This window comes from Balaenoptera musculus, chromosome 6 (assembly GCF_009873245.2).
Source record: "Balaenoptera musculus isolate JJ_BM4_2016_0621 chromosome 6, mBalMus1.pri.v3, whole genome shotgun sequence".
Lineage (NCBI taxonomy): Eukaryota > Metazoa > Chordata > Mammalia > Artiodactyla > Balaenopteridae > Balaenoptera > Balaenoptera musculus.
The window spans coordinates 111,850,112-111,876,332 of NC_045790.1; the positions used below are offsets into that span (position 1 = coordinate 111,850,112).

Sequence of the window (26,221 nt, forward strand, 5' to 3'; positions counted from 1 at the left end):
TGTGACTTCTTTGAGAGAAACACCTCCCTGCCTGCACCCTTAGTTTCCTGCATGGTGAAATGATGGGAGGGAAGCAGCTGCCTCCTGGCTCTTCTGGGTCTGGGTTTTCATGACACTCTAGACACGTCCCTCAACAATATCAGAGGTTCCTTAATGGGCAGGACAATGCCACATGCTGTCTAAATGTCTGCTGGATGAACTGTATTGAATTAATTGGTCTTAGGAGACTTTAAATATTTAAGTGCCCTTTGTTAAAAATAAAAAAGTGCAAAAAAAAATCTTTTAAAGGAGAGGGGAAGTTAATTTGTAAGAACCCATCCTAGCCCACCTCTCATCTGTGAAGTGAGGTTCTCTTAATGCCACACTTGGGGCCGAGGTGGGGGAGGGAGGGCGGGGCCTATTTGAACTGACAAGAGAATATGGGAGTTCTGGCCAAGAGAAGGAAAAGGGATTTGGTGCCTTTTATTTACTTAATTTCAGTTATTTTATTTTATTTTTCCCAAGGTGCCCAAGTCAACAGAAAAAAATCTAAATCTATTTTGTTATATGTCAGATAGGAAAAGAACATCCTTCTAGAGCTACTGTGCTTGGGATTTATACTGGCTTAATGATATGATAAAAATGAAATGAAATTTTATTTAAGACTGTGAGAGACTTAACAAGGATATTCTCTTTGGGGCACTGAGATGTAAAGTAGGAGTAGATAAGTGGAAGGAAAAGGACCCTAGGAAACACTTCTGGGGCTGCAATGAGTGGGGCTAGGATTGGAGAGGGGACAAGTTATTGAATCTGTAGCTAAAAACCCCTAGGTTTCTTCTCTGGAGACATAAGTCCCAGCAAACCTAACTCTGTGTGTGGGGAACTGGGGATCTACCTGGGACTGTCTTTGCCTGAGCCCCCAGTACATCAGGGTGGGAGGGGTGGAGGGGGCACGAGGACCTTCTCCCCAACAATACATAATGGAGTCGGTCTGTGGGCAGGGCACACACGGGAATCCCAAGAGGTGGTTCCGTCCTATTACAAGCGTCCACCAAGCCTTAGAGACTAGGATCTTCTGCAAGTTTGATCCCAAGCCTGGCAATGTCTCTTGTTGTGGTTATTAAACAGTAAAAAAAACAAAACAAACAAACAAAAAACTAGGTTTCCAGGGACAAAGATGAGAGGGGGAAGGGAGAACAACAACCTCAGAAAAAGAGCCAAAGAAAGGAGCACTGGGTCTCAGGCCCGCTATCACGGCAGCCTCCCAATCCTTTTCACATCACAGTACCCACAGATGATATCTATAGGACACAGTGATATAAGGAACTGCTCAAAGCCCCAAGCAAGTCTCCTTGAGAGCTGAAGGGATCAGTATCTCTTCACTACTCCAGGAAGTGGGCTCTGGGAGAAGAGCCAAGTAGAAGAGTGAGAGGTGGGATGGAGTAGTCCCATTCAGCCGTTCCCACTTCTCAGAGTCTTGCCTCTGCCCCTTCCTTTTAGGGGTTAATGGGTAGTGGGCCTGTTTTAGGCTGCTCTAATATGAGCCACCAACATTATATTTAAGTCCATTTATAGGGAATTTAAACTTTTCCAAGTCCACATCCTCCAGGGAGCCTTCCTGGTTCCCTTGGGTTGATTTCATATCCTTCTTTTGAACCCTAATGGCCTCTTTACTTGTCTCCCCCGGGGCACTCTTAAGTTCTTTAAAAGAAGGTTTATTCATCACTGAATATCCAGCATCTAGCATTATGGACATCAGATTTTAATATTTAAAATTAATAAAAAGCAGGGCAGACTAAATAAATACCAATTAAAGATAAGGAATAGGGCTTCCCTGGTGGTGCAGTGGTTAAGAATCTGCCTGCCAATGCAGGGGACACAGGTTTGAGCCCTGGTCCGGGAAGATCCCACATGCCATGGAGCAACTGAGTCCGTGTACCACAACTACCGAGACTGCGCTCTAGAGCCCGCGAGCCACAACTACTGAGCCTGTGCACCTAGAGCCCATGCTCCACAACAGGAGATGCCACCGCAATGAGAAGCCCATGCACCACAACGAAAAGTAGCCCCCACGTGCCACAGCTAGAGAAAGCCCACACGCAGCGACGAAGACCCAACGCAGCCAAAAATAAATTAATTAATTTTTAAAAGACCGATAAGGAATAGCAAGAGTCTAGACTCCAGTGGTTCAGAGACCAGTACCCCTACCAGAAAAATCAGTACAAATGAAATTAAAAACCTATTCCCAGCACCAATCAACTCCAGACCCACAGCCATGACACAAGTACAGGAAAGAAGATGGACATGGTGAAGAAAAACCGTGACACATTCAAGTAAAACCTGCAGTGTCTGATCACCAGGTGCACCAGTCCCCAATGACCATTTCCTCTGAATTCCTCACCGCAACTGGTAGAACGATGAGCACACAGTAGGTACTTGACAGATACTCACCAATATATAATAATTTATCTATGACAGGCTCTATATTAAGGCATTTTCAAAGCCATAAAGGAAAGGAAACCTACATTTCTCAAATTTTTGCACTTCACCCAAAGAAGATATACAGATGGAAAATAAGCACATGAAAAGATGCTCAACATCATTAGTCATTAAGGAAATGCATGTTTTAGACCACAATGAGATACCACTACATACCTATTAGAACGTCTAACATTAAAAACACTGACTACACCAAGTGTTAGTGAGGACGTGGAGCAACCGGAACTCTCACGCCCTGCTGGAAGGAATGTGAAGTGCTACAATCACTTTGGAAAACAGTTCAGCAATTTCTTAAAAAGTTAAACACACACCTACCATATGACCTAGATATTGTACTCCTGTTTACCCAACAAAATTGAAAGCATATGTTCATACAAAGACTTGTACATGAATGTTTATACTGGTTTTATTTGCAATAGTCAAAAACTGGAAACAATGAAAATGTCCAGCAACAGATAAATGAATAAACAAATTGTGGTATATCTGTTCGATGGAATACTATTCAGCAATAAAAAGAAATGATCTGATATGTGCAACACTATAGATTAATCTCAAAATAATTATGCTGAGTAAAAAAGTCACATTGAAAAAAAGAATATATACTGTATGATTCCATTTATATAAACTTCTAGAAAATGCAAACTAATCTATAGCAACTAAAAGTAGCTCAGTGGTTGTCCAGGGACGGAGGTATGGGGTGAGCAAGATTACAAAGGGGCATGAGGAGATTTGGGGGGTGATGAATATGTTGATTATCTTGATTATGATAAGTAAGGTGATGGTTTCACAGGTATGTCAAAAACTATATACATTATATGTGTGCAATTTATTGTATTTTTTGTACATCCCAATAAAGCCATTAAAAAAAGCTATAAAGAAAAATAAGACACATCAGATCAGCAACGAACTAAACTGTGTACTTCTGACTTACATAAATACATTTAAAAGCATCCAAAATGACAATGCAACATGCTTGGTTGTAGATACTAGTTTAACTAGAAGGACCAACCACTAGAGGACCAAAGGACCAAAATTACTTTCCATTCCAAGAAAGAGCAGAAAGATTAAAAAAAAGAGAGTTTCACTTAAAACCAGCGTGGGTTGGGAATGGCAATTTTTATCTTAATATAAAATAAAAATACATTGAAAGGAAAAAAAGTAAAGTATCACCAGACTGTCTTATTCTGTGGACCAAAGAGTCACAAAGCTAAATAAAGCTGGTCACGGAAATAAGGTATGGATGACACCGGATACACCTGGGAGCTGACGAGGAAGCAACCAAGTTAGGAGCCATCTTTTTCTGAGTTTTAAATCCCACCGGGTTCTCATCAGTAGCCTTGAGCGAACAGGCTCTACCAAATTTTCCCCACAACAATTATTCCCCTCATCCTACAGACGTTCTGACAAGTGTTTTCCCACATACCTCCATCCCTGGAGTGTTCCTTGCACCCCTCCTGGAGCAGGGGTCCTGAATTTCAGGGGCAAACAGGAACCACCCTGGGAGCTGTTTAAGAATATGGATGACTGGGCCTCTCCCCACAAAGAGCTCCCTATATGATTCTAATACGCAGCCGGGGCTGGGAATCACCGCTCTGAAGGCTCCCTCAGCTCTGGAGAAGCGCTGGGCCACCACATCCGGCTGGTTGGTCCCTTTACTTGGGAGCCCGTTCTAGTCCACTACTGCCCAGCTGTCAGAATGTCCCCAGAGGGACTTCCCTGGTGGCGCAGTGATTACGAATCCACCTGCCAATGCAGGGGACACGGGTTCGAGCCCTGGTCTGGGAAGATCCCACATGCTGCAGAGCAACTGCGCCACAACCCGTGCGCCACAACTACTGAAGCCCGCGCGCCTAGAGCCCATGCTCCACAAGATGCCACCGCAATGAGAAGCCTGCACACAGCGACAAAGAGTAGCCCCCGCTCACCGCAACTAGAGAAAGTCCGTGCACAGCAACGAAGACCCGATGCAGCCAAAAATAAATAAATAAATAAAAATTTAAAAAGTATTAAAAAAAAAAAAATGTCCCCAGAGTGAGGACTGACCTTGAGAGCTCATCCTAAGAACCAGCAGACCCTGAGCTCAGAGCTTAATCTAGGTTGAGAAACTGCCTCCAAACAGAATGACAATGACCGGTTCCTTTACACTAAGCAAACTTGGGGAAGTGATATACCTCAAGTCTGAGGAAGCTAAAAATAAGTATAACCTGGGCTGAAAATAGGTTTTTTTTAAATTATTATTAAAAATTCCTCTGTATCTGCCATGAATGAGGACTATCAGAGTGACCGGCACCACCGGATCAAAATCCATTCTTCCCTAAAAGACTCAAGCTAAGAGACAAAGGCATTTTCTAACTCAGTCCTGTTCCCACACTACCAAGGTCACTGTACCTGTTAAAGCTTACAGAACAGTTTTCAGCACAGATAAACAGAGACACTGGCTCAGTGCTTCTTGACTATTATAACTCTACATAGGGACTTTCTGGGCCCAAATCCACAGGTTACTAATGGCCTACATGGCAGACAGAGAAAGAAAAAGAGCCACATCAAGAGACCACCAAAATTACTTTCCATTCCAAGAAAGAACAGAAAGATTTTTAAAAAAGAGAGTTTTACTTAAAACCAGTGTGGGTTGGGAATGGCATAGTGTGAAATATTAACAATCCTGAAGCTCTCTTTGTTATGCAAAAAGGGATTTTAAAAAAAGATCCAGCTTCTATCTGATGAGTGTACTATTCAACCACCCATTTCTTTTCTTCCTTTGCCCAGGAATGGCCAGAGTGATGTAATTACCACACTAGACAGCTGTCTCCCTGGATAAAATCACCTTGTAAAGGAGAAATGCAATTAGAGGATGCAATGAAATATAATTTTTAAACTGATTTTGCAGGCTGCCGCATTCGAGTTGGTGCTTAATGGCCAGCTTCTTTATTACAGTTTTCTATTTTATGCAATTTCTCTTTGATTCAGTATCTATGGAAGACATGGAGTCTTAAAGTTTAGTCCATGTCACAAAGGGTCTGAGATAAATATAGGACAGATCAGCTGAGAAGCGAGGCCAGGACCAGAACCAGACAATAAAGGGCTGAAGTGCCACTTGACGGCGGGGCAAGGCTGGGCAGGGCGGCAGTGTCCTTCGCCAGCGCTTCCTCTGCGTGCCCTCCTCTGGTCTCCCTCCACCACCCCTGGCAGAGTCTACCCACTCCCAAGACCTCTCCTATCACCCCTACACTGCTGACTGCCGAAACTCTGCTTCTTCAACAACAATCCAAGCTCCAGACCCATATTTCCAAAAAAACCATTTTGTTGTGAAATTTTAAAAAATATACCCCAAGGTAGATAAACAGTATAATGATCTCATCGACAGTATTATATTCTCATGATCCAGTTTCAAAAATTAGCAACTATTTTTATCATATCCCTCAACCCTTTTGAGAAGTGGAAGGCTGGAGTATCTTAAAGCAAGTCGGGTCCATCATATCGTTTCCCCAAGGCTTATGGACACCTCCAATGTGCTTCAAAGGGAACTCATTCTCTTTTCCATCGGTTTGCAGACAGGAGTACTTCTACACCTTTAGATTGCCAGCTTGATCAAGCATACACCTAGCCTGTAGAGAGGGCCTGACAAATGCGTGCAGAGTGAACAGTACAAACATAAACACACTTGTGCAAGCACGCACACGCACATGTGCACACACAGTAACAAACCAGACGGCATGAAGCAGAGGTCCAGACGGAGGGTCTAGATAACGAGACGGGATCCAGGACTTGCTACTGGCTTCCTGCCACGGGCCAGCACTTCTGAGAACGGGTGAACGCACGGAAACCCTCTGGCTGAAGCAGGGGAGCACAGTAGTTCTCTTGTCCGTCTAAAGTATGACAAATCCCAACAAGTTTCGGGTTTCAGCAGGCAGCTATTAGTTGAACCAAATACGGTTCTCTCAAGGGGAGAAGAGGATCTTTTACAACACATATGTTAATGAAGCACAACGACATAGAGCATTTAAAACAAAATGTCCCTATATTTATTCTCCATAGACAGACTTTTACATTAATATTTATGAGGGATTCCTCGTTTATTTCTCCCAGAGATTTTTCTCCTGCCCAAATAGAGGGGATAAAAGATAAGTAACATGAACCAATTATCTTTTAAACAGCTACCAAGGACCACCGTATTTATCTGCATTCTGCTACTTGATTAATCTTCCCAACACACCACCTTCGGCACACCAGCCCCTGCTCACGGGCCCCAGGGCCCGCTGCTCCCTGTGGCGCCGCTGCAAGGCCTCTGTCTGCCTTTCGGGCCCTGCTTTTGCTGCCCCAGCCTGCAGATCCAATCCTACCACCCTCACTCAGCAGAGCCAGACCCACAACTGCAAATGCTCACCTGCCGGCATTCCTGCACCTGGCTCCCAGCCATTTATATATCCAACGCTTATGCTTCCAACTTATCAAGAGGCGTGAGCAGTACAAACGCACGTCCAGCACATCTTGTAAAAAGACACTCTGGCCTCATCAGCTTGGCGGGGGGCGGGGCGCAGCACAGAGGGGAACTAGCCTCCGGGGCTGGTTCACTCAGCCGTCAGTATGTGAGCCAAGGCCAGGCAGGAAAGGGACACAGGGAACCCTGGTCCCCAAGGAGTTTCCAGGCTTAACAAAACACGAGGCAGACAGTGGCAAATGCCATGGAAGGGTCACCAAAATAAAGCCGTACAGGAGTTCAGAGTTGAAGGTTTCTATCTGCCCAGTCACTGAACCACATTTTCCCTTCCCCAGTCAATGCCACAGATGGAGAAAGACACTTTCCTTCTCCACCTGCCAATAACACAAGCAATAAACACATAAAAAAGGACATTTCAAGAACGATTACGGACTGCGTCTTCTCCGGGCCCTAGAATGGAAACTCTGAACAGCAGGAACAGGCAACAGTGGAGGCTGGATACACAAGAAGACTACTCCACACCCTCGGCCTCAAGTGCCTTCTGATTCGATTTCAAGGCAAATGGAAAACAAATGTGAACAGCAACAAAAAAGCAGAGGAAGAAAATGAAATGATGCTTGTGCAGTTAAACTTTTACAATCCAATTGGGTGAGGCCCTGGGCTCTTCCCTGTCCCCACTCTGAGGTTAAGGGTGCAGGCTGGCTGCACGAGCTCAGAATACCAGGTATCTGACCGCCAAGGGTTTCTTTCTGTCACAGTGTCAAGATGGTCTGACAACATTTTATAGAGTTCTCACCCCTTTCCCAGCCACAATGATAAAACCTCAAAATAGCTAGGTATACTAGTTCCTACCAACCTTTTAGCCTGTACAAGGAAAACTGGTTGAAACTAACAGGCTGAAAATTATTTTGTTGACAAAACAGAGGGATACAATGAATTACAGGATTGAAGAGCCATATACAGGTAACCCCTCCTATCCAAACTCAGGATGCTGAATAGATTTGGATAATTTTTTTTTTTTGATAAGACTGGCATCCCTCACTATTCCGGGACACAGCTCCAGTCTTATAGGAAAAAAGGCAAAAGAAGTACTGAGTCAGACAGCTTAAACATAACTGATGTTAATAAATGAGCTTCCGTAGTGTTGGTTATTGGAAACTGATCTCTTCCTTATTAATATGGCCCCACAATGGAGAGGAAGATTCTTCCACATTCTAGAATGCAAACAATGTTTTAATCTTTAATTACATTCTCAATTTCAACTCTTCTGGAGAACTATAGCCACCAAGGCCTAGGATTATTTCTTTATTACACAGCCTCTCAGTGGTATTTAATGAATATTGTTACTTAATACTTGCCAGTAGGGGAAAGGAGGATTTAGTGAATTTCTACTCAAGTTTTGATGACTTTTTGCTCAACACAAGGAAACTTACAGCTGCAAAGTTCTCTGTTTCCTTTCCTTGCTCTGCTCACCAGCCCAAGCGCAGAGAGAGAGTCAGCCTGGGAAATAAGCATCCCTGGAAAAGGGGATTCAGGAAACGATGCTGTGTATTTCTAAAGCTCACGGCAATGAACCGGTTTGCTTCTCATTCGTGGTGTATTCACTGTCGCTTTGCTCAGAGACAAACTAAACTCTAATAAAAAGAGATGCCAAACATTCTTGTTCAAGGCTCCTACCACCATCTAAGTTGAAGAATTTAACATAAACTTATCAACATACAACCAAATTCTGCCCTCAACAAAATATCAAGATCCTCGGGAGGCAAAACAAAGCCCAAGTAATCAAGAAGAAAATTAGGTCCCTGCAAGGAAGCAGGTTCACAGTCACTATCAAACGACATCTATATCAAGGTTTCTGTAACAGCATAGCAAATACAGAAACTTGGAGTTTCATCTCTGTGTGGCTGAGAAAAAAAACTAGTAAAACAGGTCTGGAAAATCAACAACAGAAGAGATAATGATGTAACAGCCAGGAAGCTACAGGAAGAGACTCTGGGTTTAGTGCGCTTCATCCTGGCAAATATTTGCCTTTCTCAGTTTAAACATCAATGACCACGGTAAGTGGTGCCCCCTCGTTCATCACTATCGCCAAGGATGGATTCATGTCACCGCTTTGCTCTCCGTGATTTCTGTAGGTTTCACGTTAAGCAAAAGACAACAGAAGCCTCCGCCTTTCAAGAACAGAAGCTGCATTTACCACACATTTTGGAGAGAATCCAATCATCTGTATAAGCACCATGTGTAATTTCAAGTTGATGATCTCCTTGGGAATTAGCGTGCAAGGCAGGGGCAGAAAATGAGCCTCTTTCAGCTAAACTCCCAGAACCAAATCAGTGGCCACCGTACCGAAGGCAATCTGTTGTTCAAACACGGGACCCCCTAGGTGTGCGTGTGGTGTCGTTATCCCTGTTACCTCCTGAATTGGTGGCCTTTCTCTCCAGCAACACTTGTCTCTGCACGCAGTTTTTGTGTGTTGTTGTTACTCAAACCTGAGGTAGGTCATCCAAGAACAGGAGCATGAAGTGAAGACTCCCCACACTCTCGAAGGTATCAGACAATATTGAAGCAGATGCCGAATGGTGAGGAAATGCCACTGGCAGGCTCGGAAGAACACCAAGGAATCCTTTTCAGCAATAAAATGCAACGAAGCACTGCCACACACAACACGAATGAATCTCCAAAACGCCACACCGAGCAAAAGAAACCAGGAGGAAAGTACTATATTCTGCATGACTCTGTTTACGCGGAGTTCTAGAAGAGGCAAAACTAGGGAACGGGGAGAGATATCAGAACAGTTGTTGCCTGGGGTGGTTGGGAAACTGGAGACATGCATAGTCAACTCCTTCAAGGAGGTCTGCAGTAAAGAGGAGAGAGGGGAGCGGGGAGTTGGAAGGGGAGGGGATCATGAGTCGGGTGTTCTCCCAGGAGACGGTTTTGGAATAAGCATGTCTGCATTCTACCAGGAGTGGGCCAGGAGAAGGGGAGCACTGACGGAGCAGGACAGAAACAGGAGACCCACGGAGAAATGGCTCGGAGGAGGTGAGAGGGGACTGGGCCTAGTGGACAAGCAGAAGGGCCGCTCGTGGCTGCGAGTGGGGACGGTGCATCCCCAGTGACCAGCGAGAAGGCAGCCTACGAAAGGCCCTTAATTTCGTAGGCAGGACCTCTTCACAAACCATAACGTGATACAAAAGAAACTGCCTGGCCTGACAACTTCCGAGGCAGGGGTTGGGGGGAGGCAGGTAATACTTTTAAAAGTAACCTTTCTGTAAAACATTTATGTTTTTTTTCCTGAAACCTAAATGAGATCTGTGTGTGCAGAAAATAAGAACACAGAAGAGTCTTTCACCTCGGCTGCCACTGAAAGCCAGCACTTCCTCAGGCCAAGTTGCTGAACAGGAGTCACAGGCCAGTCAGCTTGGCCATATTGATTAAAACCAACATCCCACGTTGCCACAAAAGTACACTAAACAATACAGCAGAGACTGCTATCTAAGAGAGCACAAGTAAACGTGGCTCCAGCTGACATATAGTAAGTACACAGCGATCTCAGGATGCAACTTACAAATCAATCAAGTACGACAGCCACTTCCCAGGCTGATCCCAATCCTACAAAGGTCAAAGGCTGACAACGTTTACCCTGCAACAGGGGACACAGCTCCTTCATGAAAACGATAGTGCCCATCTGCAAAAGACTTAATATGAACACTCGGGAATTACGGAAGTGAGGTCGCTTCACCAGTGCCCTCTGAACGCTGATACGGGATCAAAGACCTTTCATCATGAACAACATCTTTGTCTCCTTACAAGCTTCTTTGGAGGGGGAGAAAGATATGAATCATTAATCCCACAAATCACTAATCCTCTGGGAACTCAGGGGAGAATCTGAGTTTTCAAAGACTACTGCTATTAAAGCCAACCGCATTTAAAAAACAAACACATTAACGCATGGTACAACTCTCCTGCGTTCTTGCCACGCCTGTGGTCTCGGCGCACTCAGGCAGAGACGGTGGTTTTGTGGCAGTAGCTTCCGTGCCACCCAACTGCTGACACAAGCCAATGCAGAAACTCAACTGCCACCACACTAACAGACGCGCAGAGCTCCAGGGGCGGGCGAGCGAGGAGCCCAGCCCCTGCTCCTTTGCCGGCCTCCTCCACTGTTTAGAAATAAACCCTTTCCTGGTAAGCTGGGACGAAGTGAGAGAGTGGCACGGACATATATACACTACCAAATGTAAAACAGATAGCTAGTGGGAAGCAGCTGCATAGCACAGGGAGATCAGCTCCGTGCTTTGTGACCACCTAGAGGGGTGGGATAGGGAGGGTGGGAGGGAGACGTAAGAAGGAGGGGATATGGGGATATACGTATGCATATAGTTGATTCACTTTGTTATACAGCAGAAACTAACACAACATTGTAAAGCAATTATACTCTAATAAAGATGTTTAAAAAAAAAGAAAAAGGTCATTGGAGAATATAACACAGAAAAAAGAAAAAAAAGAAATAAACCCTTTCCTTAGAATCCTGTAAGCTTATGCAAGAAAGCATCCAGCTCTCCACAAAGGAAAGCCTCCATCCTCCAGAGCTGGCAGTGGAGAAACTGGGTGAAGTTTGGCTGGGCCTCCCTGAGTGGATCTCTCTCAGCATCCTGCCTGTGGCCTTCTCGGGCACGTTAGGACCACGTCCTTAGGACCTGGCACACTCGACTATGATTCCCTGCTACTTGTTTGTTCCTCTATTTCTACTCAGAGTGTCCTGAAAGCCGAAATTCTATCTTATTCGTCTCCAAATCCCCAGCATGGAGCACAGAACCAACCACCTACAGGCCCCGAGTAACTATTTGCTGAATAAATAAGTCAATGGGGCTCACAGGCTCCGCCACTCTTCCCTCTGTGTAATGTCTCCCCTCATTGGCAACTGGGGTGCTTTTAAAATATATCTGCAAATTCTTTTTTATTTTTAAATTTTTAAATTTTTAAAATTTTTCGGCTGCACCCCGCGGCTTGCAGGATCTTCCTTCCCCAACCAGGGACTGAACCCGGGCCCCTGCAGTGAAAGCTCCGAGTTCTAACCGCTGGACCGCCAGGGAATTCCCTGAAATATGTCTGCAAATTCTGACACTCCTTCCTTGAAAAGGGAGAGGCTCTTCTCCCCACCTTGAATGTCAGTCAGACGTAGTGAATCATTTCTAACACACACTACAGGGTGGAATTGGTGCTACATATCCCTGAGGCGAGGCCATAAAAAGGATAGGCTCTGCCTGGCTCGCCTTCTTCTAGATGGCTGGCTCTGGAAGAAGTCACCCCTAAGTCCAGAGGACACTCAGGCACCCTGTGGACCCTAAGTCCAGAGGACATTCAGGCACCCTGTGGACGTGGGGAAGAACTGAGGTCTCCCACCGACAGCTGGCACCAACTTACCTGCCATGTCAGTGAGCCACCTTGGAAGTGACCTTTGAACCCTGGTCCAACTTGCAGATGACTGTGGTCCTGGCTGCCATCTGACTGCAATGTTATGAGAGGCTCTGAGCCAGAACCATGAAGCCAAGCCACTCCCAGGTAGGATCCACAGAAAATATGGGTGATTATGTTTACTGTTATGAAACCACTAAGTTTGGGGGCAATTTTTTATGTAGCAATAGATGACTACTGTAGCAGCCCTGGAGGATTCGGGTGTTGTTTTATAAGGGAGTTCAAGGGATTTCCATAATGACAAAGATAGTTTATGGTCATATCATACTTACAGTAAAAATTCTGTAATGAGTCGTGTCCTACAGATAAAACCACAACATGGCTGATTAACAAGCAAATTTAAGTATTCCACAGGTCAAGTTATACTACCTTAAAATCTAAGAACTACATTCAATAAATGTTGGGATGTGATACAGAACAATATTATAATTCTTCATGAAGGTTGTTTTTTGTTTTTAAAAATTATGTATTACATATGCATAGAAAAAAATCTAGAACAATATCCATCAAAACTTTAACAATAACTTTCTCAGGGTGACGGTATTATTATTTTTTCTTTTTTTTTTGATACCTTTGGTTTTTTCAAAATGTACAATATGTATATATTACTAGTGTCCTATTTTTTAGTCTAAAAATATATGTACGATCCAGGGCTTCCCTGGTGGCGCAGTGGTTGAGAATCTGCCTGCTAATGCAGGGGACACGGGTTTGAGCTCTGGTCTGGGAAGATCCCACATGCCGCGGAGCAACTAGGCCCGTGAGCCACAACTACTGAGCCTGCGCGTCTGGAGCCTGTGCTCCGCAACAAGAGAGGCCGCGACAGTGAGAGGCCCGCGCACCGCAATGAAGAGTAGCCCCCGTTTGCCACAACTAGAGAAAGCCCTCGCACAGAAAAAAAAAAAAAAAAAAACAACGAAGACCCAACACAGCCAAAAATAAATAAATAAATTAAGAAAAAAGAATATATATATATGATCCAATTAGGCCAGCAGCTATGCATTACTGGTGTCTCTATTCTGGACATCTAACACTGTAAGTGGCACATAGTAGGTGCTCAATAAAAGTGAACAGAATGTCCTTTAGCTATAGATCCTGCCTACTGGACAGTCACTTTACAAAGGGATTCCAGGATAATGTGAGTCCACAAAGCTCAATGATGTGAAAAGGCAGCAGTCAATTTTCACAGGAAAGAGGCTACTAAGTAAAGGAAATCACTTCAACATTGTATTCTTAGGACGCAGTAACCACTTTTCTCTTTGAAACTAAGTATCTTGAGTGATTTATTATAAATTTATAATGACAGTTGTGAACACCAGTTGTTTTCTTTTTTTTTTTTGGCATGCGAACAGAGTCTGTTGATTGCCTTGGTGCTTAAAATAGTTTCTAAGTGTCCTCATAATAGCATGTCACCTGTAAACAGGTTTCAAGCCAATGCAAATTAACAAATGGTGAACAGATGGACTAAGAGCTGACTTTTGTCAAGAGAGAGTTAGCAACAAACACTTTTGGCTCCAGTCTTGTGGGACCATTAGAAAGTCTTTCACTTCCCGCCAAGCATCTTGCCTCAGTAGACAATCCAAGCAGAGAAGATGACAAGTTATAAGGGCCCGTTAAGACTTTTGAGAGCCGAAAGTTGAGATGTGCAGAACCACCAAATCAACACATGAGAAGCATCAGACAGAAGAAGCTTCCTGCCAAATGGTGAAAACTCTCTCTATCCTGCATCACTCAAAGAAACTGTCCCTGTAGTCTCTGGAAAGGATGGCACCTGTGCATGCAGCAGACAAAAAATAACTTGTTGGAGGCTTGCTGGTTATGTTCATCCCATCCTGGAAGCAAATGTTAACTGTGAAGAAAACCTGAAAGTCATAGAAATGGTGGGCTATGGGTATCCACTGGTGAGAGCAAAGACCCCCAGAGTCATCTCCTGTAATCTCCCCAGCTCCTGAATGGCCCTTTTCCTCCTCGTTCTCCAAGTCTCCCCCTAATGTCCTCTCCTTGGAGAGGCCTTCTCTGACCACCTGTTTTAAGCAGTCTCCCCTCCTTACCACCCTATGTGTTCCCTTCCTAACTACTAATCATAACCAGAAATCGTTGTATTAATTTATTAATTTGTTTAGGGGTACTTGTTTTTTGTCTTTCCCCCCCAGTTAAACCAAAAGCTTCAGGAAGATGGGACCACGTCTGTCTTGCTCATGATTGTATCCCCAGAGCCTAGGGCAGTGCGTGGCAGAGAGCAGGCATAATAAATAGTTGCTAACCAAACAGAAAATAAATGAGATCCTGTGTAAAGGCAAACAACTGAATCTCCCCTGCAAACACTCCTTTGGACTGGAGATTTTAAAATGTAGTTTGTAACTGAGGATGTAAGCAAAAGAGGGTACAATAGGAGGGCGGGTTGGGCTGGGCAATGTGTTTAAAGACCAAGTCGAGCTTTGGGGAGTAGTGCGCCTTTCAGGGGAGTGTTCACGTGGATAGAAAAGCTACTGGCAAAGACTGGTGTGCTTCAATTTCTGACTCCACATCACTGACTGAGCCTTGGCCTTCATCTACTGGGGCTTCTAGTAAAGAACAACCCAACGGGTGGAATAATTGTGGCATATTCGAAGGAATACTACACAGCAACAAAAAAGAACAAAAGCAACCTGGATGAATCTAACAGATATTGTGTTGAGTGAAGACAGTTGATATAAAAGATTACATGTTGTGTGATTCCATTTACATGACTTTCAAGAACAGGTAAAATCAATTGTTCAAGGAACTCAGAACAGCTGTTAAACTTAGGGAGGGAGGCAGCACTGGGAACGTGAGAAGAACCCTTGTGGGGTTCTGGAAGTGGTGGCCACGTGGCTTGATCTGGGTGGAGCTACACGGAGGTATACACATGTGAACAACCAGTGATCTGTACACTGTACAGTGTCTGCTATCTCTCCTATTGGGAAAAGGAAGAGCACATGTATTACTGTTTTAAAAAAGAATAAGTGGGCCTGGCACTGATTCTAATCCCAGCTCTACCAGATTCCCTAGATGGGCTGCAGCTTATCAAAATGTGCTCCTCGGCTGTCTCATTTGTAAGATAAGGAGAACTGCCCTTATGCTCTGCCAACTCTGGGAATGTGACAAGGAAACAAAGAATAAGCTCTGAGGTATCCTGAGGTCCTAGAGTCACACACAAACCGTGTAAACTATGAAGTGCATTATAACTGCTTCTTTTAAGACCTATGCAAAACAGATTACCTACGTGTTTGGTTTCTAATCTTAACAGATACCTTTCTAAAAGAAAGAAATGATTTTGCAAAAACAAGTTTCCATTTAGCTAAAAACAAGCACAAAGTAGACTTCACCCAGGACGAAAGTACGTTTTTCAAACCCATCACTCACTGAGGCGGTAAGACGAGAGTCGTGGGTTGAGCCTTTGGTCTACGTTTAGCAGATACTCCCATCTGGTTAGCAGAACGTTTCAACGACTGTTGATTCAAAAGGCCAGATGCCAGACCTGCATGGTACTGCAACTGCAGAGAAAAACCGAACAAAAGGGGAAGAAAAATAACATTTGGTAAAAGCTAGACAAGGGGTATTATACTATCAATACTTGATACATCTTACCGGCTCAGAACATTTTTAATAACTTCAAATACAGCTGCTAACATTTTGCTTTAAGGAATGTATTTATAAGGAGAAAATCAGACAAATCGGAAAAGAAACATGAATAAGGTTGTTCATCATGGCATTACAAAATGATAAAGAACTGGAAACAATCTAAATGCCCAACAATAACTGGGAAATTGGGTAAAATATGTAAAGAACTTTAAAACATCATTTTGTTGAATTAAAAAAAAAAAAACAGGTTACACTGTAAACAGAGAGACACTTAAAAACATGTTCTCTAAAATGTTAACAGTGTATTTCGAAGTAGTAGAATTGGGATAATTTTTTACTTTATTTTTCACTACTATTCATATATGCTTTATGTAAATGGTTTTAAAGCTTATGTCATTTTTTAAAAGAGGAGCCAGTGGGTTTCCTTAAAGACAGATTAGTTCTGGGAACTCCTGCTACTGTCATGTCTTGCTTATAATAAAAAGCATATAACTCATAGTTCACTGCAGTAAGCCAGGAGCACAACAGGCTTATCATAAACAGATTCAAGCATACCACTGGGCTGCTGTTTCCAGGGGTTAAGATACAAGTATCAATCACAAGAATAAGCACATGAACATATCTTACGACAATGTATACAAATGGATACAGGTTCACCGAAAAGAACTGGTTGGAGAAGTTAATTCCACTCCATGTACATGCAACTGAAACAATACAACTGGGGTAAGGAAGCAGTAGACTTTAAATGGGCTGAGAGCCAGCATCCTTTGCTTTGTTCACGACAAACTGCTGAGCTTCGAGGTTACTTAGGACAGATCATCTGACTTTTCTAGACTTTAATTTCTCTATTGGAAAAGAGAAATAATACTGCCTAATTCTAAAACACACAGGACTTTAAAAAAAATCTTCTTTATTGAGTTATAATTTACATAATAAAAAATGCACACATTTTAGGTGTACAGTGTGATGTTCTGACAATGTATATCTGTGACACTGCCACCCCAATCAAGATACAGAAAATCTCCATCACTGCAGAAAGTTCCCTTGCGCCCCAATGCAGTCAATCTCCCTCGCCCCCAACCCCGATCATGAGGATCTTTCAATTTAAAATACAACTCATCACCCTCACTCATTGCCAAACGAAGCTTATATCCAATTTGACATGTGACCATGACTCCCATCTTCCTTTTTAAATCCCATACTTTTGTATTTTAGATCTTAAAAGCTGTCATTCATCTCTATAATAAAATTATCCTTGAAAGGTATCCCAATTTTCAACAGATGTAAATAAAACATTCAGATGTGAAAATGCCAAGCTAAGAATTTGGATTGAGACCACTTATAACGTCCAGTATGTTTCTTCCTCCCTTCTCAAATTAAGCAAGGTCTTTCAAACATTTATTTAGAATTAACTAATATACAAATAGTAATTCATTCTGAAGCTCTGAATCAATTTCTTTTCAAAATGCTCTTCCAAGGCATAGATTTCCTTTGCAGAGTCAGCTACATTACAGCTCATGGTAATGAAACTGGTGACCACCATATAAAAGGGGCCGGGCCCTGGATGCAAAGGGTAATAACGTTCTGAAAAATAAATGGCCTCACCTAAAGCCATTGGGCTGCACACAAATAGAGAGTGAAAGAAAACAAAACCAACTGAAATGATCTGCTTCTTGAAAGTGGCTATAAAAATGAAGATATCCAGTGACCCAGTAATACTGAAATGTCTGTGTTTGGAGCATCCATATTGCTTTTTAACAGGCTCTTGATTTACCTGGTCGATCTGCTGTGGGAGCCTTATGGCTGCACAATACAAGACAAAGATATATCACATTGATAATAAAAACAGAGCTCTTCTCGGGGTGGAAAGGGGGGCATAATTTGGCTCTAACAACTCATCGCAGACCAATGAATTTTGCTCAGATTTGTTTTTCTGCTACAGATTTCTTAAATGGGAAATCGATGGAAGCAAGGGACAGTATAAGTTTGAAAGACGATGTTTCAAAATGTCAGCTACTTGGGTTTCGATCTTCCCCACCAGAATTTGCAATGAGTGCAATATGCATGGAGCTTTATGGAATTAAAGGGAAAGACAGCTTGGCAGGGGTCCCCTCCTGGCTCAAGGAATCGTCTCTCCTTCTGGCCCTCCTTCTTCTTTCTATCTTATTGGGGTCCATGCAAGCTCAGCCACTCCAGCCCTGCTGACTCTTTTGAGTGGACGAGTCCTGCTAAGCATGCAGAGCAGCATGGTGATTCTGCCCACCTGGCATCATTTTGATCATCTGCCCAAACAAACAAACCCAAAACAGCAGAAATGCATGCTAGCTGCTGTCTTTCAAAGGGTTCCTTTGAAACTTCTACCATCTTGGATGCTCTTAATGTACACCACACCCCTAAGAGCACACGAAGATGGAAGGACTTTTCTTCCCCCAAAACAAAACCTGCCTTTGAAAGCTGACTCACAGTGATTAAGCAACATTTGTTCACCATATATACGTTTCCCAGTTTCCAGGAACACAGCTCCGACTGTCAAGATCTATAAGGAGCCCATTAAATATTTACCGAACCATCTTTATAATGGGAGAAAAGGTCAAAGTTAATAAAACTGACAGGCAGCTCCTGTCCAACTGGATTTATACATTATTTAAGCACTAAATACTCCATTCCATGAAACACAGTTTAGATCTGAAAAGACTCCTGGAAAATGTTCACTCAGCCAATGGTTCTAGAACAGCAGAAGGGAGTTCAGAGTTAATCTACAAATTAACATTAAGAACATATCACTCCCCAAAATACTGCCATAAGTTTTCAATTACAGGCTCTGTAATATTTTCTATAAAAATATATTTCAATAAACATATGTGGCTTGGGAACAACTCTATTTCAAAAGGCAACTTATCAAAGTTATAATGTGATTTTTCTATCCAAGATCATTTCTCCATTACTCAGCAAGAACAATATGAAAGAGGGAGAGAAATAAAGCCGTCCATTCTTTCAACTTTCACGTCTCACAGCTGTGGGGAATGGGAGTGCTCACGTGGTCAGCCGGGGTGAGGGGCTCTTTGTTTACTGGTAAGGGGCTACTCAGCAGCAGCTGCTATTTCCACGTTCTCTGGATCTTGAGAGCATTTCTCTCAGTTCCCATTTCGCTATCTATTAATGTCAAACTTCTATTTTCTATGACTAACCTCGGATTTTTCTGTCAGTTCTCAACCTGAAGCCCTTTCTAATCAATTATGTCTACTAATTAGCTCTATGCCTGAGATATTTTCAACAACTCATAATGATCTGAGGGAAACACCATTTTGAATTAGGAAAACCTTGATTTACTGCATATTTCTTAAAGTAATGCTGTTTTAGTAATATTAAACATGCACAAGTGTTGCATGTTACCAGGTAGTGTCCTGGTACACTCTAATGTACAGACTAAGAGCCTCTATAACAAGCATTCTCTTTGAAAATGTGCTACTGGACTCTGCTACTAACAAGAGCTGTGCGGTCTTACACGTCTCACTCCCCTCTCTGCAAAACGTGCGTTATGTTTTCTCCAAGGATCCACCTAGCTCTAAGGTTTGATTCCTCTACGTTTCTAAAGAAGTTATATGGGTATTTGACTTCACCACAAAGTGCCGAAGGAATGTCCCTACAATTTCATACAACAGCAAACCCTTTTCCTCTGGATAGCCTAAGTCTTTACTGCTTTTTAAAAAAGTCCAAATCCAATTAGCTTTAATATGCTTCAAATTACAAGTAACAAAATATACTGGAAGGAAATGACATGAAAGGAAATTATTTTTAAAAATAGGACTCAAATGCAAAGTTTCTGACTTAAATCTTGGGTTCAGAAAATCAGATGAGCAATGATCCCCCTGCTTAGTTCTCCAACTTGTTCCACGTTGTTCTGAATGCTCTACCTGCTCCAAAATAGATAAAGGACATGTTCTGCAATGGACAGAAGTTTGAGAAGAAAATAGAAGGAAATTCATCATACGGATTACATTCAATATACTAATTAAGCCAGTGGTGTTCAATGAGGCCTAGTACTTAAAAGCTGTAGTGTTTCCTAGAACCTCCCAGGGGCCCATGGTACAGCACCTATTCATAAGCAACACTATCCTACCCATGCCATATGGCCTGAATCCCACTTTAAGAAAACTGACATTCAAAAATCTCAAAATTTATAAGCCAGATCAATGAAGGTTTGATTCTTCCTACTCTGAAAACCATTATTTCGTTTTCAAAGACTCACCAAAGGCTTCTTTAAGGGTGGGGAGCAAGTTCAACAACAACAGGAGCAAGACTTCTCTGAACCTTAAGGCATTTCACTTTATTTCTAAAAATCACTTTACACAGAATTACATATATGTTCCTAAGAACACTAGGAAGACACATTGGTACTTCCAGTAACTAAACCCTTTGGATGAAGAATGAGATAGAAGTAAGTCACAATAAATTCTGGCTGGCTTAGAGAAGGGCCACAGGAGGGGAAGAAGAGATCAAGGCTGGGGAGCCCCTGGGCCTCCTCCAGTCCCCCTCGGGCAGCTCCCCTCTCCCAGCAGAGCTCCTCTCTGTCACTGGGATTTAGCACCAGGTAATGTAGCCTGGTCCAGGAGTGAAGCTGGCCACGAGGGAGACATATCTGGAGGATACAGCCTTGTGATTGATTAGTCTGCATTCTCTGCAACCTGCAGGGCGGTGCATGACGTACAGGTGATGCTAATGAATTTGTCAGCTCTTAAGTGGGCTGGCAGATTGGTGAAACTGTCCTGGCCTGGCTTGGCCTGTCACTGGAGCCAATCTAGAGAACAGGATGACTCCATCAGATGGTCCTCTTAAGGCTGGTCTCTTACAAAAGCAAACACACAGCTTTGCAGGTGCTCACCGTTGTGACAGAGCCATGAAGGAATCCTTTCTCCCTCTTACTCTAATTGCTAAAAAAGCGGGCATGTCTGAACCTCTCCGCAGGCTTGAGCTCAGGAAAAGGCATCCATGGGGACTGCACTCGGATTACTTCAAATCATAGAATTCTCATGTCAGAGAGGAGTCTTAGTGAAGCCACCCCTCACCCCACCCACCCCACCCACCCACACTTTACGGGAGAGGAGACTCTGACCTTAAAGAGGTCACACATATCACACGAGGGAAAAAAGCCATTCAGGGTTCACCTCACATATCTTTTTCCTGTGGTTTTAAGTGTGCTGCATCTTTCTTTTTTTTTTTTTTTTTTTAATTTATTTTATTTATTTATTTTTTGGCTGTGTTGGGTCTTCATTTCTGTGCGAGGGCTTTCTCTAGTTGCGGCAACTGGGGGCCACTATTCATCGCGGTGCGTGGGCCTCTCACTATCGCGGCCTCTCTTGTTGCAGAGCACAGGCTCCAGACGCGCAGGCTCATGGGCCTAGTCGCTCCGCGGCATGTGGGATCTTCCCAGACCAGGGCTCAAACCCGTGTCCCCTGCATTAGCAGGCAGATTCTCAACCACTGCGCCACCAGGGAAGCCCTGTGCTGCATCTTTCTAACCGGAGGACCTGGCATTTGTTGTCTCTGCTTCAGCAATGGAACACAGGGATTCTTCTCGGGCCGGCGGGAGCTAGAGCTCAGGGGGCGGGGGCGGAGCATCTCTAGCATTCGCTGGCTCTTGTCTGCTCCCTTGGCTCTGACCTCTTGCAGGCGCGGAGATGTCACATGTTTTTCCCTCCTACTGACTCCAGTCATGTCTAAGGTGGGGAGTTTGGGGAAGTTCTAAATGCTATCATTTTAAGGTTTTAATATCATTCGGCATCAAAAACTTTGGAGAAAAGAAACCAAGAAACCATAGAAACCTCAATATTGTCAGAAAACCTAAATTCTAGACTCAGCAGTAACACATCTGACCTTCCTAGCAGCCTTGATATCGTTTGATGGGGCAACTGTGCTAGTGCTTCATGGGTTTTCATAAATTATCTTATTGTCCAGGAGAATCCACGTGTATATTATCTGTGTTTACTTAGGGATCATCTTTGAGAATTTGTGTAATACATCATGGTAGTAAGAGGCAAGGACACTATCCGCGTAGGACCACTTCCTCTGCAGATCACTGACCGTAACAGCCAGAGCTGGTTGGCATAAGTGCACTGACAACCTTTCCAAGATGCAAGAGTGCACGCCAAGCTCACGGCCCCAATCTAGGGACATTTGACACCTGGATCAGTTCATGCCACGAACACCTGGATCAAGCCACACGCCACAAAGCTGGCATATGTGTATGTGGCGCTGGGAGGGTGGGGGAGGCTAAGGTGAGATTTTCATACAGTCATATTTCTCCTAAACCATTAAGCTTTCAACTAAAACCAATATTTGTGCAAAACTAGGAACACTTCGTCACCACTTCGAGTTGCAAAAACCTTTGCCCCTCATTATTAAAATGTGTTTTGTTTCCAGCTAATGAGAAAGAACCATGTATTACAATAAAGCTCTGTTTCTTCTTTGGAACATAATTCTAAGGAAAGAAAGAAGCAAGGTTGCCTGGTATTATCTGTGCCAAGGAAAACAACTACAGAAAAATACCACAAATCTAATTGTTTTGCTCAGGTTTTTATCTAAATATTAGATAATGATATTAGCTTCTTTTCTCCTTTTATCTCCTACTGCTTCTTTCATATAGCCAATATGAAAAAAAAGAAAGAAAGAAAGAAAAAACCACCTTAGATTTGAGCTTTTATGGGTAAATGATTTTTTTTTTTACTTGGGCAAAACAGCATCAATAAACCATAAGGAAGCCTCCAGTTTATTCGCCTATTTGTTCTCTACTGGGAAGCTGGGTTTCAGGCCTTTCAATCACCATGAAAGCAGGACACCCCATCAGGGCTGTGCTTCTGCTCAACTGTGGCATCATTTCCATGCTAAATGCCATTTAGGTTTCTTTTTTCCTACATATGAATCCTCAAATGTCCAAACTTCAAAACTGTCAAAGAAGTAAACAGAGAGCATGGATAGCAGTCTTTTTCTTTCTTAAATATCTGCAATGTTTAGGGTTGTTTAGAATTGTTCCTCTGGAGTGTTCCAGAACTCACACCTTTATTAATAGGCCTTTCTCCACAACTGCCCCTATTTACACTACAGCTGTATGCATGTTATCGTACTTCAAGGATGCCAATCAGCTGGAAGAGTTATCACTCATATATCTAAACAGATTCAATAAAAAGCAAACTGTGAATGTGGCTAAAAATGGAGGAAACAACCATCGGAGGGACTATTTGTAGAGGGAGAGAGAAAGCAGACAAAAGAAAGCGAAAAAGAGACCCTAACAGACAGACAAGGGTACACAAAAACTGGTGTTTCCCCATCTCCTGTTAACCACCTTACCTTTCATACCAGGCTTTCAACCTATCTACCCTGCGTGGTCCTGGAGAGCAATGCACAGGGTCATACAAATCATGTTGGAGGGCCACTGGGCCACTGAAGAAGATGAAGGCAGGATATACAAATAGGATCAAGGCAAAATCTGACAATGCACTAATGAGAGCATCCTAACAGACTATTAAACGATGGTGACAATGAGAACATGTCCTCTGAAGAGGGACAACATGGGGGCAATCTTGCTCACCTACATTCGTATTAGAGGAAGCAGTCCATGCCAGATGGGCCATCATGTTCTTATCTCCAACTAAGCCTGAACCACCCCAGAATAATTATTCTTTTACACACTGTACTATATCCAACAAAAACAAAATGTGTCCTTGACCTTTCTCTATCACTGACCAAAGATAGAAGTAGCAGGGAAGAATGAATGACACGTCCCAGAATTAGCTTTATATTTCCACCAGAAATGCCAAATACTAGTTTTCTATTGCATACCTAGGGCCTGGATCAAAAGTCTAAAATGGAAGGCTAGAATTATGTCTAAGGTGCCTTCCAACACTGAAATTCTATGATGATGTATTTCTCTATGAAAATGCAGTCTAAACTTGCATTGGTGAAATTTAAATATATTTTTGAAACACAAACATTTTATCAGTCACCAGAAGTCTCTACTTAAGGCAGTGAAAGAAGGGAAAGGGCTCTTTGTGATGTCTGATGCTTGGTTGTTAGTTGAAATCTAGTGCAATGCCAGAGGTCCAGCAAGTAACAAATGTTTGTTGACACACACTACTTTGTTATTCTTCGCAAACATTCATAGGTGAGGCCTGGAGGAAGAATTGAATATTCCCATAGAATAGGTATGTCCCTGGATATTTCTTTTTTTCTCTTCCTCCCAAAGAAAACAGAGGTTTTTCAACTGAGAAATGAGTAAAATGACAACCACTGGACACTTCCATATCTCAATTCTAGACACTGAATTCTAAGCATTAGTCATTTGCCGACTTATCACTGAAAAGATTTCAGTCGAGAAACCAGTAAACATGATTTTTAAAAAATTACCAATCTCATCAATTTAAAATTATGATTAGATTATTATAAACTTCTTTTATGGGTAGTAAAAATGATTCCTATGTGCTCATAGTCAGTCAGTTTAGATTCAGTTGGACAGTTTAACTCTCCCTTATTCTAATGTCATGAAATGCTGAGTTCTGCTTTAGGCATCATTTTCATTACCATCAAAAGCAGCCCCCATCGGCTTCTTCTGCTTCCTTCCATAAACATAATAAACATCGTCAGCTGGGAGCCAACTGGCTCCAAATCAGGGATCTGATCAGCCTCAGCCCCAGCCCTTGCTTTCTCAGGAAATGAAGCAAGGAGGCGGGGAAGAGGGAAAGGTGGCACAGAGAAAACTCAGAAGGAAGAAGAATGGGAAAGAGTCATACGATCACTGACTTTAAAAGATACATAACTATGATGTCAGACAAGCTGAAAATAACAGGAGTGGAAGCAAAAGGCCAGCGGCTCAGGTCTGAGGCCTGTGAGAGCAGGAATCAGGAAATAGAAGAAAACATTCAGGAAGACACTTTTTTTATTGATCATTTTTAACAACTGCCTTTTCCCTTTGGGAATAGGAGGAATAAGGCCTGGTGGCTTGGGGGCAATAAGTCCAAGGAGGCAAGTGCTTTCCTTTGTGCTTTGGCAGCAAAGGCTGCAACTCCAGAGGCAGTGTGGTCCACTGGGTAGGAGGACAAGCTTTGTAGTCAGACAGCCCCGAGTTCAAACCTCAGCTCAAGTACGAGTTATTCTGGGCATTTCTGGGTGTTTCCTCTTCCCTCTGAGCCTGTTTCTCCATCAGCCCAATATGGGGAAAAAAAAAAGATTTCTCTCTCGCAAGGACAAAGCTGTTCTCTTGTTGACTGAGCACACTTCCTAAGGCAGACTTCAAAAGTGCCTTTTCCTTATCTCACAACAACCCCATGGAGAGAGGTATCGCAGCCTCCTTTTACAGATGAAGAAACGGAAGGTCAGTCATAGAAATTAAGTGATATGGTACGTGCAGAAGATGTAAGCACAGGGCCCAGCGCCCCGGGAACAGAGTTGGTCTTGTGATTATCAGAAGTGACTAATGCCCCAAAATTCACCTCTTCCAACAATGCCGGGAATGACTGAATTTTCACAAAACTGATTAAAAGTATATCACCTTTTAATCAAATACTGTCATCCTAAACATGTCAGATAATAAACTGGTAAGTGTAATGGAAAAAAGGAAAAAGTACCCCCCCCCCCATCCCCGCTGTTCTGAACGAGTTAGGTATGCTGAGAAGGAGCGCCAACTTGGTTCCTCTTGTACAAATGAGGAAAAGAATCCATCACGCTGGTGATGCCTCACAGCCAACTCTGTATAAAACTCTCCGTAAAACCCAGGACAAATGTACGGAGCCTACGGAAACGCTGTAAGCACCCAACACGAAAGGCGAAAGGCAACCCAGAGGATCAGCTGGGAAACTCCTTCCAGTACACCGTGGAGAGTGGTTTTTAAAGCTACGAACAACCTAAATGCCCAGAAACTTGGCTCAACCTTGATGCATTAATAAACAAGCAAGTTACAGAGTATTTCTTAGGCAGCTAACAAAGTATCCAGCACTGGAAGATCAAAGTCTCTCTCCAGACTCCCAGAGTACAGTCTTCCCTAGGTATCCACGGGGGACTGGTTCCAGAACCTGCCGTGGATACCAAACTCCGCAGATGCTCAAGTCCCTTATATAAACTGTGCAGTATTTGCAGATAACCTACACACATCCTCCCGTATACTTTAAGCCATCTCTAGATTACTTATAATACCTAATACAATGTAAATGCTATGTAAATAGTTATAAAAACAATGTAGATGCT

General features: G+C 43.0%; 1 protein-coding gene across 2 annotated transcripts in view; it reads right to left on the minus strand.

Annotated features, from left to right (window-relative positions):
- The window catches only part of MED27 (mediator complex subunit 27), a 201,810-nt gene that overhangs the window by 120,317 nt on the left and 55,272 nt on the right, over positions 1-26,221 (minus strand). For both annotated transcript variants that reach the window (XM_036856692.1, XM_036856693.1), the window contains exon 3: positions 15,770-15,900. In XM_036856692.1, the coding sequence (XP_036712587.1) occupies positions 15,770-15,900 (131 nt within the window). The remainder of the gene's footprint in view (positions 1-15,769; positions 15,901-26,221) is intronic.